The sequence below is a fragment of the Carassius gibelio genome, chromosome B13, assembly GCF_023724105.1.
Source record: "Carassius gibelio isolate Cgi1373 ecotype wild population from Czech Republic chromosome B13, carGib1.2-hapl.c, whole genome shotgun sequence".
Classification (NCBI taxonomy): Eukaryota; Metazoa; Chordata; class Actinopteri; order Cypriniformes; family Cyprinidae; genus Carassius; species Carassius gibelio.
In genome coordinates, this window is record NC_068408.1 from 2714696 (window position 1) to 2736232 (window position 21537).

Genomic DNA, 21537 nt, shown 5'->3' on the forward strand with positions numbered 1-21537 from the left:
TACTGTTTTTATATAAAGGTTTCAGTTAGAAGGGAACTAATGCAGCTCTTTTCTGATCACATGAATGGGCATTTAACTTTTAATTAATTTAATTAGTTTATTTTATTTAAATGTTATCCTTTTTTATGTGAAATATAAAGAGATAATAAACAAGTGGAAAAAATCAAGTGTTATTTTAGTTATATTTATTTTATATATTTTATTAAAAAAAATTTAAGTTTTATATATATATAATTTTTTTAGTTTAAAAAAAGTTGTAAAAAGTTTTTGAGACTTTATTTCAGTAATTTGCCAAAGCAAAATTTCAATCAAATTAGTCTTTAACATTTTATTTTATTTTATCTTATTTTAATAATCACCCCCTCCCTTTTTTAGACAGAAAATGTCAACTAGAAAGCAACATTTCTTATTTTCAGTTAGTTTTTCAATCAAATTAGTCTTTAAAATAACATTTCTTATTTTATTTTATCTTAATATACTTATTCACAACCCCCCCCCCCCCCCCCCCACCCCAGACAACTATAGCGTTCATAGGAATTCAGTGATTTCAGACTCTGTTTTCTTGATTTTTAACAGCTCTCCTGCCTAAATCATTGGAAAGTGAGCACTTACTATATTTTAGACACATTTTGAACACTACTTTGTTTTAAGTAATCAATTAATTGCTTTATTACGACTCTGTAACCTAACAACAGGTCCAATATACTGATTCAAATGATGACTTGAAGTCTTCAAAAAACCGATTCATCAAGAAGAATCTGTTCACAAGAGTCATTTGTTAGTGAATCAGACTACACTGATCACGCTGTTTATTTGTTATTGTGTGCAGCCAGCAAGACTCTTGTAACATTCATGTCTTGTTAACTCATAATTGAGATAAAACTCGATCTCACAACCCAACTGCACGTCATTAATGGCTATTGATTCTCATTGGTAGCATCTCTTGTCTCTCACGTTTAGATCAACACCAATGGTTTTGTTGCTCTGGAGAGGCCAGCAGGAGAATCCGAGTATCTGGGCAAGATGCCGGCTGGTTTTGGGATGATCACTGCTCTGCAGGGCGACCTGGACACCAGCGACGGCGTGGGAAAGGTGTTCTTCCGGCAGGACTCCAGTGCGGCTCTTCTACAGCAGGCGGCCGATCACATCAACAGAGCCTTCCCTGAGGATGACACGGTGAACCCCATCAGCGCTGTGGTGGTCACATGGGTGGATGTGGCGTCCCATCGGGCTGAGAGCAGAGGAGACGGACTGGAGCCCAGCGGAAGAGTGAGGTTCAGTTTACTTGTGGGCCGTTCACACATACAGTGATTTTTAACATGCATTTCCCATTGATGCATTGTTGGTCTTTTCTACTCTGGTTGCCTTGCTTTATTATTAATGCAAATCTGCATTTACAGATGTTCTGGACCTAAAAAAAAAAAATGAATCACATTTATTAATGCATGCATCCAACTCGCTTTTAATGCAAAATCCATATTCCTAAAAATACTTTTTTGAGTGTTTTAAAATATATATATATATTTTTTTTTTTCAAATTCCAAGTTTAATTAGGTTTAACCTCTTTAAAGCATGAATAAATTATAATTGCATAAGATTTTAAGGCTTCATATAGGTTGTATTTTGAATATATTAATATAATGTAAATGCATTTTGCTCTGCAAGACATTTTTACTTCTTTAAAATATACATTTTGGTTAAAAACACGTTAATGAGTTATTTTAGTATAATATATTATTACAATATTTATTCATATTTGGAATTAATCTTTTATATTATTTAAATTTTAGTTAAAGGTTTAGTTTTTTTTTTACCATTGTAATGTAATAATACCATATATTATTATTTTTTTAAAAGTGTTGTGTTTATATTTGCTCTGTATGTGTTTAAAGCATAATTGCGTCAGATTTCAAGGTTCAAAATCTTATTTTATTTCAAGTATTTTACACTGCAGATCGTTTCACTTATTTTAAATATAAAAGACTTAAAGACAGCTTCGTTAACTTTAATATTTTAACTTGAACTACGCAAAAATGAAAAATCCTGCTTCTGCGACTAACTGAATAATACAAGTTTTTCTATAAAATCTCTGACTTTTATTAAAGGTGAATGACTTCCAATGACTGTGTCACTGCCGATTGCTGTGTGTGTGAATTATAAGAGTAATGGATTTAACTGATTGTGTACAAATACTCTTAAAGAGTTAATAAATCATGTTGTTTGTCCTTATAGCGAAATACGTTTCAGCTGGTCCTGGCTTCTCTGGAGACGCAGTCTTATGCGATTCTTCTTTACCCGAGAGAAGCGATGCAGTTCCAGAGCACCAGCGGCTACACGATGCACGCCGGCTTCAGTAAAGGACAGGACAAGCAAGGAGCGTACTATCGCCTCACAGATGACACCGAGACGTCTGTCAAGAACTTAGCTGAGTACGTTTGGCTGCTGTTAGTGCTGGAGTTCACCTAAATAGAGATATTGTCATCATTTACTCACCTTAAAGATGCTCCACACCTTTTTCTTTCTTCTGTGAAGCTTGAGAGTTGAAGAAGCTTCATGGATGTCTTTTCTATAGAATTATATCATGACCTCATCCCAAACTCCAAAATAGACCAAAAAACACAATAATGCTCCTTAAACTAATCTTAGGAGTATAGTGCATGCAGAAGCTTTCTGTAGAATGAGATTTGAGAGCAGAGATAGAGGACAGTTTCAGAGAATAGAGTCAAAAAGAAGTGCAAACAATTATTTTCTTAATCTGTATTTTTGTCATGTTTTTCCAGAACAAATATCGAAACATTCGTAAACCAAGAAAAATTTACTTGTGAATCAAAATGCTTAAAATATTCATTCTTGTTTTTAAAAAAAAAAAAATTGAAAAATTGATTATCTTACGTCATTGACAGATATTTTTCTTGTTTTAGCATAAACTTTAGTAAATGAATTATTTTTGATACATTTTGTAGAAAACAAAGCTTGATATCTTAAGATTTTTTTAACCACTTTGAGCTAAAAAACAATCAGCAAAAGATTATTTTCTTAAGTGCAAATATCGAAACATTCTTTAATAAGGATGCATTCAGTAAGATTTAAAAATATATTTAAATGAAAAAATTGTTTTGTGCGTTTCTGCTTAGAACCAGAAGAAATATGTCCATTGGGTCAAAAATATAAAACTAATTTTAAAAATGTTTATTTTAATTTCCACATTGTCAGAGATTTCCTTAAACTTTTTATAATTGATGAATCTTTCGTAAAACAAAACTAAATATACTAAATTAATGTATTTAAAGATGACTTGCATTTGCATTTGTTGATTTATTTCTATATCCGTTTATATCCAATATCTAGTCTTTTTCCTTAATTAAATGATTAATTCAATTAAATTTATAATGGAAGACAGAACAAGACAAAATATTAAGTATGTAAACAAATATATATTTTTTGCAGTTTGGCCTACCTTTATCTTAAGTCTTATTGTATTTAGTCTGATGGTGCTTGTTGTTATCTGTGGAGCTTGACAGATGTGCAGTCACTATAATTTGTGAAGAAAAAGATCTTTGTGAAGACTTTTCTTCACATTGGAGCAACTGGATTTTTATTGTTAGGTGAACTAATAATGTTTTAGTGGCATGTCCACTCTTTTGCTGTGTACTTTGACCATGTTTTCCCACAATGCTGTTGGATGTCTCTTCCAGGCAGACTAACTCGGGAAAGCGAGGTGTGTGGGTGTATGAAATCGGAACATTCCCTTACTTCACGGACATCGCTCCTGGAGAAGTGACAGACGTAAAGCACAAGCATCAGCACCCGGTGTATCCTGACGTGGATGGAGTTTATGATCGTCCCGAACACCCTCCACCCATCCAGGTGCAGACGGTTCAGTACAGACCTGAACGACCAGCGGTGGTGGAAATCGAAAATGAAGACAACATCGAAGTTGACGGTCAGCATGAATGATTAATGTACCAGAACAATCAACAACTTTGTACTTTTCTGGAGTCGAAATTATCACTTTTTTGTCTTCTTACAGTATTTACATACAACTCTGGTGATTGTGGTGGACAGAAATGCTCTAAATTTGGCGAATGCAGCAGTTATCAGAGTGGACGATGCTGCCAGTGTAAACCTGGATACTACGGCAATGGAGTGCAGTGTGTTCCTGATGGTAATATGACTCTATAATCGACTGCATTCGGTTTCATTTCTGTTAAATAAATGTTTTCTTATGCTGGGTTATGATCACTGATAGCAGAGAAAAAGAATTATAAAAAAACAATGATTAAATTTAGCAACATAATCACATTAATGAGCAATGCATGATGCAAACATTTTTTAAGTGCTTTATTGTTAGTATTAATCAACATTTATTAGTATTTAGAAAGCGTGTTTATATATATATATATATATATATTGCTGTCAATCGATTAAAAAAATACACTAGTTAATCACATAGACATTATATATATATATTTTTTATTGTTGCATATACACATATATATATATATATATATATATATATATATATATATATATATAGACATTATTTATATATTATTATTTATATGTTATTTTTTATAATTAAAATAAATCATTTATTACAAATTTATATTTTATGCTTTTTTAAATCACTTGCTTGTGTTAAACCCTTTTAATAAAGCTAATATTTACAATTATGTAAAATATTTACAAATAAAATATAATTTCTAATTAAATTAATTAGTAGGTTATCATCAAGTCCCAAGCCCTGTATTAGAATAAACATATAATCTTCTGTTGAAATCAAAGACTGTGTCTTAGTTTTATTCTGGGACAAAAATTAAGTCTTATTTGAATACAGTTTGACTAAAATGAATACATGTTCCCTATTTAAGCTAGTAAACACACTTACCTTAATCATATCGTTGGGTATAGATTCTAGGTCACTAATTGCTTATATTAATAGTTCTCATGTTTGTTTGAGATCTGTTCAATGAAATTTTTGTTACTTTCATACAGTAGACAGTTTTTGTACTGGGTTTAGTGTAAAGAAAGAGAAAAGCTAATGCTGTCTGATGATCTTTCCCAGGTATTCCTCAGAGGATGAATGGTAAAGTGAGTGGCAGGGTGGTTGTGGGAAACTCAGAGGTGCCCGTGGATTTTGCCAGTAATGATCTCCACTCGTATGTGGTGGTGAATGACGGCAGAGCGTATGTGGCCATCAGCAACATTCCAGCGATCGTCGGCTTCTCTCTGCAGCCGCTGTCGTCCATCGGAGGAATCATCGGCTGGGCGTTTGCACTTCAGCAGCCGGGCTTCAAGAACGGCTTCAGCATCATTGGTGAGATTCTCAGAGAATTCATATAAAGACAAGTCCTCAATAAGAGCCATCTGAATTCACCTTTTTTATATTGTTATAAAATAAAATAAATATGAGCGCATGTGCATGCATAAAACAATAATAAGTATGCATAATAATACAATTATACAGTATATGCAACAATAAAACACAAATGAGTATGTATAAGTGTGTATTCTAAAATATGCATGAGTATGCATGTTAAAACTTTCTTGAGTAAGTATAAATATGCATGATAAAACATGCATGATAAAACATTATTGAGTATGCATGACAAAACATGCATGACAAAACATGCATGAGTATGCATGATAAAACTTGCAAAAGCATGTATGATAAATATAGATAGATATATATAGATATTTTTAAAGGATATAAATTAGGTCTCTATACATAATAAATATATAGCTGCATATATATTTTAAGATTGTTTGTCCCTGGTATCTACAACATTAAAAACTCCTGAATTAGATAGCTACATCTTTTTTCATAGTTCAGTTGTTCAGATGTGTTGTGAGGGAAGAGTCAGAATGCAGCAAATATTTTTTGTGATAAACACTCCTTTAAAAATCAATGTTTGAAATCCAGCCTCACACTCCCTTTTTCATGTGTCTGTCAGGCGGAGTGTTCAGACGTCAGGCCGATGTGACCTTCCAGCCAGGAGGGGAAAGGTTGACTATATCTCAGGAGTTCAAAGGCATTGATGAGCATGACCACCTGATGGTTGACACCAGACTTGAAGGAAAGATTCCTGAGGTTCCTCAGGGAGCTACAATTCAGATCGACCCCTACACAGAGATCTACCAGTACAGCACCAACTGTGAGTCAAACCATCATAACTGCATGTGTACACATAAAAAAATGATGATTATGCATAATAATAAAATAATGGACGCAACAATAAAACACAAATAAGTATGTATAAGTGTGAATTCTAAAATTTGCATGAGTATGCATGTTAAAAGTTTCTTGAATATGCATGAGTATGTATGATAAAACATGCATGAGTATGTATGAGTATGCATGATAAAACATGCATGAGTATGATTGATAAAGCGTGCACAATATGCATGATAAAACATGTATGAGGATGCAAGCTAAAACATTCTTGAGTATGTATGAGTATGCATGATAAAAACATGCATGAGTATGCATGATAGAGCTTGCACAATATGCATGATAAAACATGTATGAAGATGCATGATAAAATATGCATTAGCAATAGTATGTATGAGTAAAACATGAATGAGTATGCATGAGGATGCATGAAGATGTATGAATATGGAATGTAAAACATGCATGAGTATCCACATGAGTAAAACATGAATGAGTATGCATTAGGATGCATTATAAAACATGCATAAAATGAATACGGTTAAAACATTTATGAGTATGCATGATAAAACATGCAAGAGTATGGATGATAAAATGTGAGTATGCATGAGTAAAACATGAATGAGTATGCCTGAGGATGCATTATAAAATATGCATAAAATGAATACGGTTAAAACATTTATGAGTATGTATGATAAAACATGCTTGAGGATGTATATGTATGATCAAACATGCATGAAGTTGCATTATAAAATATGTATAAATGAATATGCATGGTAAAACATCCATGAGTATGAATGAGTAAAAACAAATGAGGATGCATTATAAAACATGCATGAGGATGTATGATTATGGATGATAAAACATGCATGAGTATGCAGTATGCATGCATGATGCGAAATATCTGCTTTAGCAATATGTCAAGCTTTTTGTTAATGTCCTATTATGAAACCTATTGACTCCTGTGACTCTGTGGTCAGTGATCACCGCTTCATCTACACGGGAGTATGTGATCAGTATGCAGGACGGATCAACCCAAAGCACAAGCTACAAATTCAGAGAGACCATCACGTTTCAGGGCTGCCAGCACGATGAAGTGGTCAGAGCCTTGCCGTCCACACAGATGCTCAGTGTGGACCAGGTGTTCGTCATGTATGATAGGGGTCAACAACTCTTGCGTTACGCCATGAGTAACAAGATTGGAGACGTCAATGGTAAGGGCAGATCTGAGAAAATATTTTGCCAAGGGCTGCATGATGAATAGCATTTTAATCATGACCAAGATTTCTGCTTCTCTTAATTAAGTATAATTTGCCTTATTTATCCTGGAAATTTGTGATGTGTGAGACCCAGTCTCTCTCTCTCTCTCTCTCTCGACCACGCACACACATGCACACACATACACACAGAACATGCAAAACTACAAATATTTGTGTAATGCATGTTAGAATGAGCCGCTCATGGGGACATGGAAAAGTCTTAACTGTGATAAAGAATATATCTTTGGTTTTGAGGCTTTAGTTTTTGCAACTTCAGGGATCTTATCTATACACAATCAGCTTGTAACACTCCAAAGAGAAAGAGAAACTTGAAATCGCATATGACCCCTTTAAGAGAAAAAGTTCAAAATTGCTAGAAAAAAAGTTATTCGAGTTAAAGAGTTATAAACTCTCAATTGTGAGATATAAACTCAGACTTGCAAAATATAACTCAGAATTGTGAGGAAAAGGTCAGAACTGTGAGTTATAAACTTATTTGTCAGATATAAACTCAATAATGAGATATAAACTCAGTTATGAGATAAAACAGAAAATTGCTACATATAAACTCAGAATTGTGAGAGAAAGGTCAGAATTGTGAGTTATAAACTCAATAATGAGATATAAACTCAGTTATTAGATAAAAACTGAAAATTGCGAGAAAACTGTCAAAATTGTGAGTGATAAACTCAGAATTGTAAGATATAAATTGAGAATTTATTTCTTTCTTTGAAGTGTTAACTTTGTAAAAACACTGAGAAAAACGTATCTATAAAGTACTGTGAGAAAACATGTCAGAACTGTGAGATAGAAAACTCAATTATGAGATAAATTAAGAATTGTCAGAAAAAAGTCAGAATTGTGAGACATATACTCAATTGAGAGATATAAACTCAGTTATGAGATATAAACTTCATAATTGTTAGTTATAAACTCAATTGTAAGATATAAACTGAGAATTGTGAGACATAAACTCTGCAGATTTTTCTTTGAATGTATTATAATATTCTTGGGAAGTAACCGTTTATTTTTATACCACATCCGCAGGTGGACAAACGGAAGAAAACGCCTGCTTCACTGGCAGACACGGCTGCGACACCAACGCCGTCTGCAGACCTGGACGAGGAAACCAGTTCACATGTGAATGTGCCGCGGGCTTTACTGGAGACGGACGCGCTTGCAATGGTACCATCACTGATTTTGCATAACTAAATCAATCCTCAGTCCATCAGGTCAATTAAAACAATTTCCTCTTTCATTTGCCTCTTAAAACGGGCCACTAATCTGCTTCCTTCTGAAGAGAAATTGAGTTTTTATCCATGAAAGTACTGCTTGGCTTCCTAAGGGAGCTGTCTTCTAATCAGATGCCTGAATATTCCCCCAGACCTCTACGGATGTGACCCGTCATTTAAAGGAAATTACACAAAAATAAGACAGATGTTATCTTAAAGAGCATTAATGAGGAGAACCGACTGTATGTGACCGAGGAAGTCTTTTTGTTTAGGATAGCATTAAAGCAGTTTGTCTCGGTCGAAAAGAGCTAGAGGAAATCCTCAGGATTGGTCTGCTTCTCTTTTCTCATCAGACATCGACGAATGCAGGGAAACTCCTCAGATTTGTGGGCCAAACGCCGTCTGTAATAACCAGCCGGGAACATTTCGCTGCGAGTGTCGGGATGGATTCCAGTTCGCCAGCGACGGACAGACGTGTGTTGGTACGCCAGCGTCTCATGAGTCACTGAGTGTTTATCTCTGTTTGTATTCGTCACCGTTATTTGTTGAGAAAATCCCCCTGCTGTTTAGATTTTAAGATTAAAAGCAGCTGATCTGCATCACGAAATGTCCACAGTGCTGAACCAACTCTAGAGTCATGGACTAAATATAATCTAAATAAAACCATAAGACCTGATCTTCATGGGAAGACTTTAGAAACTGACACCACGTCTCTTGTTAAGTCTGGTCTTCTGTAAGATTCCCAGTAGAGGATGTTTCTCATTATTTCAGCCTTCTGTGCTTCATTTGCACATTTATCTAAAATTAACATTTTATTTTATTCAATATTTAAATGTAATAATTTGATTAAATTTTTTAATGTATTTGATATTTAAATGTAGTAAATGCATAATCTGCTTTTAATTTTAAGGTGTATTCCTTTTATTTATTAAACATTTAAATGTGCTTAATTGTTATTAAAAGCACAAAATCGTAACAGCCCCATAATTAATTTTCTTAAAAGCAATATTAAATATCTTTTTCCTTGCTGTTTATTTTGAGGTATTAAGATTCACCCAGAAATACTGAACAAGTGATTTAATCAAGTAATTATCTTTCTTTCTTTCTTTGAAGTGTTCACTTTGTAAAAACACTGTGCAATATACTAAACATAATCTAAATCCTAATATATATAACACACACACACACATTTATATATAATAGACTTCTGTGACTTCTGAGTTTCCATCTCTAAAGGAGATCAAAGAGATCTTTCTCTCATTAAAACATCAAAGAAGCTGTAGACTTCATCAGAAGTCTGAGTTAAATCTGATTTCTGTCTGAGACATGAGATTGAGCTCTTCAAGCGATCTCTTCTGGGATGTGTGATTCCTGCAGGGACAGTTAATGAATGAGTGGTGTTGTGTTGTAGAGGTGCAGCGTCCCGTGGACCCGTGTCGCGTCGGCACTCATGACTGTGACGTCCCTGAGCGCGCTCGCTGCAGTTACACCGGAGGATCGTCCTACATCTGCTCCTGTCTGCCGGGGTTCATGGGAGATGGACGCAGCTGTCAGGGTGGGACTGTGCTCCTCGATACAGACAGCCTTTCATTCATTTATTAGAAGAACACACACCGTTTTAATGTTTTCCTGGCTGGACCGTCAGCAGATATTTGGCAATTTTTTGCATGATTAATTAATTATTAAAAGTGTTCATTCGGCTTAGTGTATATTCAACATTCTGATCAAAAAAAAAAAAAAAAAAAAAAAAATATATATATATATATATATATATATATATATGAATTTTAATTTAATTTGAATACATTTTGTTTTAAACATTTTATTATTAAATTGCATATGAATATTGGTCATTAAATCTCCTGTTGGTCAGCCACTTCTGTAAATGCGAGATTTTATTTTACAATACAAATGAATTGATATGATTTTAACTGCATAATTCATTCATTTTCAGCTTTATTACGCAGCTTTATTGCATCAAATTTATTAAATTGATCCACTATTTAAATGTTATACATTTGTTTAAAATGTAACATTTAATATTGAATTATAATGAATGTATTATTCAAGTATTTAATTTAGTATCATTAAAATGTATGTATTAAATTTAATTTTCACTGTATTTAATTGTCATTTAAGTAAAATATAATTTCTTATTATTTTTCTTTCTTTCCTTCTTATGAAGCACTGCGAATGATAAGAAAATAAAATTTAAAGCATTATGCATACATGTATTTAATGTGTATATGTATAAATGGGATCATAAATATTTTGTTTAGCTTTTTATTTTTTAAACATTTGACATAATTCTTTGCAAAACATTTTTAATTGAATTTAATGGTTGGTTTGTTTCCCTCTTTCAGACATAGACGAGTGCCAGGTGAATCAGTGTCATGAAAGCGCCGTCTGCCTCAACACACCTGGATCTTACACCTGTCAATGTAACGCTGGTTTCCATGGTGATGGTTTCCACTGCTCTACAGGTAGACTTTAAATGAATGAGCCATAACCTTCACAAGCAGCTTAGCTCGTTTACACATAGTTCTGCTAAATCCCACTTTCTAGCATATTTGGAGAATTCCATTAGGTTTTTGGACGCTGTGGTTTGGAGAATCATCTGTGTATCTAGCCTTCAGCTACACTGCAGTATCACAAAGTTTATAGGAGCCCTTTTACCCACAGTTCGTGCCACAAACAGTATCAGTCGTTCTAATGAGAGACAGCCCTGGACTCTTTAAATATTACAACACGACCTGACCCCTCGATCCCAGAGGTATGTCACGGCTTGACCCTGCTCCGTGAAAATCAGCTTGACAGCTGCTTGTCTGCTGGGAACGGAGCAGCTGCTTTAGTTTCTCAGAGTTTTAGGACCCCATGGCATCAGTACTGTTGAATTTTATGAGCTTGAAGGTCATATATGTTGCCATTAAAACTGCCAAGATAAACTTTTAGGAGAAATGAACAATACTGGTCACAATTAACTGGTCAATCATTTAGTTTGATACATTTATATATATTTGAAAGAGGTCTGTACTGCTCACTAATGCTGCATTTATTTGATCAAAATAATGAAAACACTTTTACAATTTAAAATAGCTGTTTTCAAGGTGAATATATTGTTAAAATGTTATTTATTTTTCCTTGTCACATGGTCCTTCAGAAAATTCAATTTTGCATCACAGGAGTAAATGGCACATTTAAATATATCCAAAAGGAAAACCGTTAAAATTTAAATAAAAATATTTAGGTTTTTTACCATATTTGGATCAAATCGGTTAAGCCTTGGTGAGCATAATAATAGACTTTATACTAAAATATTAAAATATATATATATATATATATATATATATATATATATTATTACATTTAATCTTTAAATATAAATGCTTCGAATGAAGTCTATTCCTTTTCAAATAGTATTTTAAAAATAATAAAAATCTAATAAAAAAACAACTCTAAAATATTAAATATAATGCATCTGATTTTGAAGATTTCATTATTTTTGAAGATTACTGTGTGTGTGTGTGTGTGTGTGTATATGAATATGAACTGGATAATCTTGAAATCTTGAATTCAAAACTTGCATGACTTCATATTCTGGTTCAGACTGAAATAATTTGAGTGCCTAAGGCATGTTTGTCTGCAGTGTGTCATGTGGATTATGAGCGCTGTCGTGATCGTGGTAGTAATGGTATTGATTAGTGTGCAGAGAGATGAGTTTTGTTATTGTAACCTGGTTTGCTTTCCAGGGACGAGCAGACGGAGCTCTGTAGACTGATGTAATGTCACGTGAGCGGATCTGTCTCAGGTTTGACCCCGGAGCTGTAGCACTGATTGATTTTCACTGGAAATACTGGAAACTCTTAGAAAGAGATGAAGTTTGATCTCAGTTCTGTTGACAATCTGCATAAGCCCAGGGGTCAAGGTTTGACAGGTTAACTTTAGCATTGAGCCTCCGCTGGACGACAGCAAATAGTTTTCACATACTTCTGTGGGTCAGTAGCTTTTCACGTTCGCCAAATAATCTTTAAACTACAAATAAAGACCAGATAAGTCAAAACTCTGGCTCTGTAAAATACAATAGCATGAGCAGGGATGTAATAAATACACTACTAATACCAGGTTAATATGCTCTTTAACCACTTTAAAGCCTAAAGCACTTCACCTTTATTTATATAACACTTTATACAATAATATAGACTGAAGCATATAAAAGAATAGTTATAGTTTTATTCAGAGGCCCAAACTGAGAAAAAACATGCAATTTGGCACAGATGCTGCTATTTATGTGGACAAAAGGTGATGAAAATCTGCTGCTTTTAATGTAAATCAATGAGGTCTTTCTAACAGTACAGCAGATACTTACATTAAATGATACAAATATCAGACATCGCTCTGTATCTCCAATAATATGTCTTAGAAAGATGTAATTTAAACGATCAAAACAAATAATGCAATGCAATCTAATGATGCTAAACGCTCAAAAGTCTGACAATCGGATTTGAGACTCAATGATTTCTTTTTTTTTTTAAATAATTCATGATTCAATGGATCAACTAAGTGAAGTTGCTTAAGTCCAGTAAGTGTATATTTGACAAAATTAATAAAGTTATTCTTACGTTTACCAAAAATTAGCGATATCCGATATATGCCGATAATTGTCCAATACTTTTGGCCGATAACCGATTTAAATAAACAATAATAAAGTTATTTTATAATGACAGTACATTGAAGATTTAAAAATAGCACACAAAAAAAACTATGTATTAATCACTGCATTTTCCCCCAAAACGATGCAGTGGTAAACTTAACGTTTTATTTCATGAAAACATTTGTAAAAGGTCTAAAGCAAAAGAGTTCATAATTTGTTAAAAAATATAACATTTTACACATTAATGAATAAATCATCAGGTATATATATAAAATAATTTAATCTAGGTGTCATGTTTGTGATTTTTTTTCATGTAGGCTATAGCTTCTGACCTTTAAATCAAAACATACTCATGATTTTATGCATCCCTACTTTAAATCAGTCAAGATTTGACAGCAAGAAGACGTGTGATCATGTTGATCATTTAGAGGCTTTGCATGTCAAATATGATCCAGTAGGTAAGGTTTATAGGGTTAACTGTGTGTGTATTTGTATCTGTGCAGAGTACGATAAGACACGCTGCCAGCTGCATAGGGAGAGTGTTCTGGGCGCTGGGCCCCGGGGCCCCCGTCCTGTGCCCGGTCAGTATGTGCCAACCTGTGATGCCCAGGGCGAGTACGAACCCATGCAGTGTCACGCCAGCGCAAGGCAGTGCTGGTGCGTCAACCGTGATGGACAGGAGATCTCTGGGACGCGAACGGGACCCGGACAGTTTCCTGACTGTGAGTCCTACACATGCTTTACTCATCAAAACCTACTGAGCTGCTTCGCTGTCTACAGAGTGAACTAACAGACGAACTGAAACGACAATCCTCCACCGATGCAATATTGCTTGTTGCAATGCATAACGCAAGGATGCATGCATGCATGCAATACATGTATTTTGCAGACTTTAGTGTCGTGAGCTGGACGACAGCAGTTCACATCCTTTTTGACTCTGATGTTGTTCAAAAGTTTGGATTCAGAGAGATTTTTTTCTATATTTTATAGTTTAGAAATACAGTAGAAAGTGTAATATTGTAAGACATTATTTTTCTGTGAATATATTGTAAACTGCAATTTTGAAAAAAAGGTGACTTTTTCTGTTACATTCACTCCAGTCTTCAGTGTCACATGATCTTCAGAAATTAAATTGAAATTAAAATTAAATTCATGCATTTAGCAGACACTTTTATCTAAAGCGACTTACAGTGCATTCAGGCTATCAATTTTTACCTATCATGTGTTCCCGGGGATTATATTAGATATAATATATTATATAATATTATTAAACCATTCTAATATGATGATTTACTGCTCAAGAAACATTTCTGATTATCATAAATGTTGAAAACATTTACACAATATTTTTTTATAATATTCACAGATGAACAGAAAAATCAAAAGAACAGTATTTTGTTATGATGGTGGCAAAGGCGAGGATCTAAATGCAGTAAAAGTTTATTAAAGAAAAACTAATTAACTATTTTACAGAAAAATGTATCCAACCAGGAACAGTGAAACATAATCCAGACAGGGTACAGGAATGAAAACAGCACATACTAAGACTCACACAAACTAGTAAATAACACACAGGTGGAAGAAATTAGATCATAATGAGTCCAAGCAAAGGATAATGGGAAATGAAGTCCATGACAGAATGGTAAAGTATGCTAAGATGGATATACAGTGCATTCCAGCTGATGTTCACAGAATTATCTTCATCTTTACACAATTCTAAATTAATATAAATAAATAAATATATATTTTTAATATTATAAATATACAAAGAAACTAGAAGTGGTGATGTAATTAAAAAAAAAAATTCAGGGTTTATACTTTACTACCTAAGAATTGATCATTGCAGTATTTTTCTATTATTTGTATTTGTTCACTCACGAATAGCAACTTCTACCCAATCAAAAATATTTTAAAGCCTAGCACCACTTATTCCCAAATTGTCCATGTTATTAATTTCAATGAATTTCCCAGATCTAGAAATGACACTTTTTTAAATTCCATCGTGTATCTAGATTTTTCAAGAGAACAAGAATCCGGGTTCCTAAATACGAATTGTCGGCCAACATCTACACACTGTTTCAGTTTAGTTGAATTTGAAATAGTTTTAAGCGATCTTGTGGACCCTTGAAAGACTCCTGAGGCCTGTTGTCTGACAAACACTGTCTTAAAATACAATCCCTACATAGGCAGCTCATTAGGCCACTGCTGCAGCTGATGACACTACAATTATGATATCCACATATTACATCAATGCCAATTTTTGTACTAATGCATGTGACGATTTACTGTACACATAGGTGGTGAATTGCCATACTGTAGTTATATTGATGCATCTTCTGTTCCTCAGGTCCTGGTCATGATGACCCTCGCCCGATTGGACCAACACCCGATCCTAACATCAGTCCTTTGCCTCCTGGCAGTCACATCCTCTTCGCCCAGAGCGGAAGGATTGAGTATATTCCTCTGGAAGGTCACAGCCTGGAGAAGAACGAAGCTAAGACTGCACTGCACCTCCCGGTAAAGTCTCTGCCTCATTGTGGAAAAACAGAGTTTGCACTAACATCTGAGAGTGCAACACGTACTTATGAATTGTTCTGAAGTGTTTCAGGCCAAATCATTCACAAAACTTCATGCTCTGTACAGTCTGCTCTGGTTTCTTCCGGCTGGAAGCTCTGGAATGCATTGATGGAGAGACTGTTTAGTGATGTTAGTAACTGAACGTGTCCCTGTGGTTTGTGTTCTGCTCGTAGTTCGTCTCTCTCAGTTGAACTGTTGATAACACCGAGCCAGAGAACCGCTGGGGGCTCGCTGGGGAATTTCAGAATTGCTTAACTTTGTTATTCTTGGAAATATTAGTGTGAGAGAAATTGTTTATCCGAGCCATATGCTGCCTCTGCTGATTACATAACCTCCACTGGCCTTTTACCGTAAGAATGTGAGGAGGGATCCAGGAGAAACAGAGCTGAATATTTACAAAAGAGAATGATGTTAACACTCGTGTTTTCTGCAGGGGTCTTTGACCAAACTGTTTCTTAAGTATAACACTGTATTCAAACAAAGCTGGACTGTGGTCTATTTTTCCTGTATTTATTTGTCAAGTGAGCCAGTTATGTAATGATCCATTTATAAAGAGTAAAGACAGTCAACTTGCTTCATACAAATTGAATTTTCCATTTTGAAAGAATAGTTTGACTGATGAGTTCAATGAACCATTCTGGAAAATAGACACTAGTCGCCACCTACTGGTGAATTTAGTGTCATTTGTTTCTCCTAGCCTCACTTTTGATCAATATAATGCATCACTGCTGAATAAAAGCACTCTTAATGATGGTAAATATTAGGGTTTATCGCGATTTCTGATTATATTGCCACATGATTGTGTTAAGCTACACATGCAGCATATGCACAGGGTTTATATTTCCATCCACTGACCCCTGAACTGGACTTTTTAGGTCCTATTATATGCAGTACTGTGGGAAATCATAAGTCTGAATGAATCTACATCCCATCTGCTCTTATTTACAGCTCACATGCTAACATTTACTGTAATGACTAACATCAGTGAAGCTGATGAAGTGAGAAAAAATGCATTGGTAACAAAGCTGGCCCAAGAGTCATTGTGGTTTCATGATTTTTGTCTAGACAGCTGTTCACAGACAGACTGATATATGAATGCCTGAAGGCAGCTTTAGAGTCGTTCCATGCATGTTTTTTATCATTTTTCCAGGAGAAAGTGGTGATTGGAATTGCTTTTGACTGCGTGGATAAGATGGTGTACTGGACGGACATCAGCACACCTGCCATTAGCAGAGCTAGTCTACGAGGAGGAGAACCCGTCCACATCATTACATCAGGTAGTGCCAGTTTAACCAAAAGATCACCCAAAAATGACTCATTTGGATCGTTCCAAACGTATTCACCGTCTTCTGTGGACCACAAAAGATCAGTTTTGATTTCCATGGACCTTAAGAAGTTGTCTGACACTGATTTTTGTGTCAGATCTCAGCAGTCCTGAAGGCATCGCTATCGACCATGTGGGCAGAAACGTGTTCTGGACAGACTCCATGAAGGACAGGATTGAAGTGGCCTCACTGGACGGATCCCAGCGCCTTGTCTTGATTAACACAGACCTGGTTAACCCCAGAGCCATCCTAACTGATCCCACCAACGGGTGCGTGACTAACTAAAAACACCCAGCGTCTAAAATGAACAACAGTCGTTTTGGCAAGTGAAGATAGATGGATAGAAATGCAAAGCAATACTTGATTAAATCAGTTAGATTGATAACAATTAAGGGATAATCTGGCCCTTATAAGACATGTGAGCAATTCAGTATTAAATGTTTCTTTAAACACTCCAAATTTACAATGCAACAGTAACATTTAGTTATATTAAAAAAATCTCCTGGCTCTTCCAAGCTTAAAATGGCAGTGGATGGGTGTTTTTTATCATTTTTATGCGCTACGCCTAGATCATCTTCAGGGAACAGTTTCTGCCTACAACACTGACGCTCTTTAATTTGTCTGTGTAAAGGCACCCTAAATTCTGCAGCATAATAATTAAAAATACAGTTTCATGGCTGATACTATGGCGGTTGCTTTTTCTCATTTCACCCGCATTCGTTTTAGACCACAATTACAGCTTTGTTTCTAATCCTACATAAAATCATGTTTACACTCATTCGTAGGGATTCCCAAAGTAGCATTTTTTCTGCAGTGAAATAGTTATTGCAAAGGCTTGTCTTTTTCTTCCTCAGCTACATCTACTGGGCCGACTGGAACAGGGACGCTCCCAAAATTGAGATGGCTTACATGGACGGCACAAATCGGAGAATCCTGGTCAAGGATGATTTGAGCCTCCCCAACGGTTTAACGTACGACCCCCAGACGTCTCTGCTGTGCTGGGCGGATGCTGGTGCGGCTCCAGTTCACTGAGAAACATTTACAAGTGCAATAAAGTCACAGCTGTTTGAGTGTCTCATGGGAAAACAACTCATTGTTAAACTCATTAAAGCCACAAGCTCCATAAAATGCTTCGTTTGGTTGATGCATTTGTGTTGATGATGGTGTTTGGTGTTTGTGATGCAGGTACACATAAAGTGGAGTGCATGAATCCACAGCAGGGCAGTCGGAGGCAGCTCATGGAGGGAATTCAGTATCCCTTCGGACTGACTACTGATGGAAAGAACCTGTACTACACGGACTGGACCAGGTGAACTTTCACTGAAACAGCATCACGCTTTTGTTGAGTGATGGGTCCTTCAAATGCTTTGAAACAAGTCTCTTCTGCTTGCCAAGGCTGTAAAAGACAGTTAAAAATGTGAAATATTATTACAATTTAAATGAAGTATTTTCTGTTTGAATATATAGTAAAATGTAATTTATTTCTGTGATGCTCCGCTGTATTTTCATCATCATTCCTGCAGTCTTCAGTGTCACATGATCTTCAGAAATCAGAATAATATGATGATTTAACGTTTAAGAAACATTCTGAAGATTGTTAATCAAAATAGAAATCTTTATTAACATGATAACTGTTTTGAAGTCACTTTTGATCAATTCTTAATGAATGCAGATTTTTGAATGGTAGTGCATTATAACAGAATAATAGGAATAACAACTGCTGGGTTCAGATATTCACCCAAAGTCATGCAGTTTAACTCTGGTCTTGCTGGTGTTGTTCAGTTGTGGTTTAGGATGAGAGAGAAAGGTCAAGGTTCAGTCTAAAGCTGTGAGCTCAGCAGCTCTCGGTTCTTCTGATGTGTCTGTTTGCTAGCGCCGGTTCCCTCAGTAGCATGCACTGATTTGGCGCTTTAAGCCTGAATGTGTTTGCTATGCAGAGGTCGGGTCAAAAGGCCTGTTTCAAGGCTTGTGGCAGCTGCGTGTGATTTCACGGGTCTCTGATCTTCCTACAGCCTTTTGCTCTTTGTTAGTGGAGAGTATAGCCATTTGTGATAATAAACAGTACACAAACTGACATGTCAAAGCACAGGATGCATTACAGTAGAGGGAATCTGGGAGGAAAACATGCTTAATTTTTATGAAAATTATGCAAAAAATAAAAAAAAATTCTATGTGAATATATCGTACAATTTTATTTATTTTTGTGATGTGCTGCTGTATTTACAGCATCACGACTGTCTTCAACATTGATAATAATCAGAAATGTTTTTTGTGCAGCAAATCATCATATTATTATGATTTCTGACGATCATGTGACACTGAAGACTGGAGGAATGATGCTGTAAATACAGCGGCGCATCACAGAAATTAATTAAATTTTACAATACAGCTATTTAAAATAGTAAAACATTTCACAGTTGTTATTGTTTTTTGTTATAGATACAGATGTGGATGAGCAGAAGACATTTCAAAACACTTAAAAATCGAATGTTTATGTATCGAAGTGTTTTCCTGACGGTTTGTGTGTTGGTGTTGATCAGGCGTGCTGTAGTCGTAGTTGATCGACATGCGAGGCGAGAGGTGGATGAGTTCCAGCCCCAGAAACAAACACGTCTGTACGGGATCACCACGGCACATGCCCACTGCCCCTCTGGTATGATTTCTCTCGCATATAATCGACTTCTTATTCCTACAGTGGTGCGCATAATTGTCAGAAAACTTGGTGTATTTAAGAGGTTTCACTTGGCTTGAGTTGCAGGAAGCATGGGATAACATTGAAGTTCTCAGGAAATATATTGACATTGTGTCAGAGAGAGGTGGACATACCAAATATTAAAGTTAAAAGTTAATATAAAAACAGTATGACTCATCTGATATTTGTTGCACCATCTGCATGAACATTATGAAATGAAATCATGTTTTGGAGTCATGTGTTCTCACAGTTTTGGCCACCACTGTAAATTCTTCATGAATGTGTCAGTTTTAATGCTCCATGACTGCAGCTAATGTGAGATACTCTGTTCTCCATCAGGTCAGAACTACTGCTCCAGCAATAATGGCGGCTGCACTCACTTTTGTCTGGCGACTCCTGCTGGGCGCTCGTGCAGGTGTCCAGATAACGCTGTGGGGCTGGGCTGTGTGGAGCGAGAAGGCTGAAACTGAAGATTCAGAGAGACGTGAGCTGACCTCCGGCGATGAATGATATGGCGGTTCCATCTGAATGCTTCCGTTACACCGTGTTTTGTCTGAAAGATGCAATAAAGCCACACTCAGTGTTAAAGATTTTTACATGCATCTTTGCCTTAAATAAGATCATGGTGCTAGAGCAGCTATTACTAATGAGGTCATTGTGAATTTAGTTTCGTGACTTTCCAAACAATTTTCAGCAAAACTAACAGTGTTACCCTGATACTTGAGAGTATCTCTTTTAAAAGATAAAGAAATGATACGATTGTGAAATAGCCTGACATTAATCAATGTTTACATCACATCACATCTTTTCAATAAAATCATATTTTGTTTATTAAGCCTGGTCATTTTTATGTTGTTATAGTGCTTCTTTTGTAATAATATAAAATACACAGAAAATAGCAACCACCAGAGGGAAGCAGCTACCTAAAAATCAGGTGAAAACTTCCTGCACAATCCATTCAATTGTCTAATTATTCTTTCTTACTGTATTTATTTCACCATGTAGGTCATTTAATAAATCATACCATTCTTTAATTTATGTTATGAATATTTGTATGCCCGTATTGTTATTTGTATTGTTATGTGTAACATTTACAAGTTGTTTTATCAAGTATCCTGGCCAGTGAACAACTCTTAAATGTGCGTACTTTGAAAAAATTATTTTATCTTATCTTTTACAAATATATTATACATTTATGTTTATAAGTAGTTAATGTGTGTTTTATAGAATAAGGTCAATTAAAATAATAGCTAAAAGAAAAAAAAGGGCAATAAAATTGTTTTATAAAAATATATATTAGGCAATGAACAAAAAATATAATAATACAACAACTCGACAATAAATATTACAGAACAAAATAGGATTATGACTTGAATGTGCAAAAAAAAAAATATATATATAGAGGTGTGCAGTAAATACTATTATACAGTATTATTTTAGTCTACATCATTTTATTCAATGTGTTACTTTTGTATAATAGTATATTGATATTTGTATTATATTTTTCGCTTAAATAATGAATTAATCTGTGTACAATAGAACTGTGACGTCATGGAACAGCGGTCAGGCTTGATTCCACATGATTTCCACAAACACTCTCTTATTCTTAGAGGACTGTGTGTGGCATGAGTC

The 21537-nt window shown here is 35.1% G+C and overlaps 1 protein-coding gene across 1 annotated transcript in view; it reads left to right on the plus strand.

The window, feature by feature from the left end:
- Window positions 1–20740, plus strand: part of nid1a (nidogen 1a) — a 25281-nt gene extending 4541 nt beyond the window's left edge. The window contains exons 2-20 of the mRNA XM_052572849.1: window positions 961–1269; window positions 2233–2429; window positions 3696–3943; window positions 4031–4165; window positions 5066–5317; window positions 5955–6155; window positions 7150–7383; window positions 8476–8613; window positions 9014–9142; window positions 10072–10215; window positions 11024–11143; window positions 13815–14033; window positions 15659–15828; window positions 17039–17165; window positions 17311–17482; window positions 18068–18225; window positions 18399–18522; window positions 19754–19866; window positions 20245–20740. Coding sequence (XP_052428809.1) covers window positions 961–1269; window positions 2233–2429; window positions 3696–3943; window positions 4031–4165; window positions 5066–5317; window positions 5955–6155; window positions 7150–7383; window positions 8476–8613; window positions 9014–9142; window positions 10072–10215; window positions 11024–11143; window positions 13815–14033; window positions 15659–15828; window positions 17039–17165; window positions 17311–17482; window positions 18068–18225; window positions 18399–18522; window positions 19754–19866; window positions 20245–20369 — 3315 coding nt within the window. The 3' untranslated portion in view covers window positions 20370–20740. The remainder of the gene's footprint in view (window positions 1–960; window positions 1270–2232; window positions 2430–3695; window positions 3944–4030; window positions 4166–5065; window positions 5318–5954; window positions 6156–7149; window positions 7384–8475; window positions 8614–9013; window positions 9143–10071; window positions 10216–11023; window positions 11144–13814; window positions 14034–15658; window positions 15829–17038; window positions 17166–17310; window positions 17483–18067; window positions 18226–18398; window positions 18523–19753; window positions 19867–20244) is intronic.
- The last annotated feature ends 797 nt before the right edge of the window (window positions 20741–21537 follow it).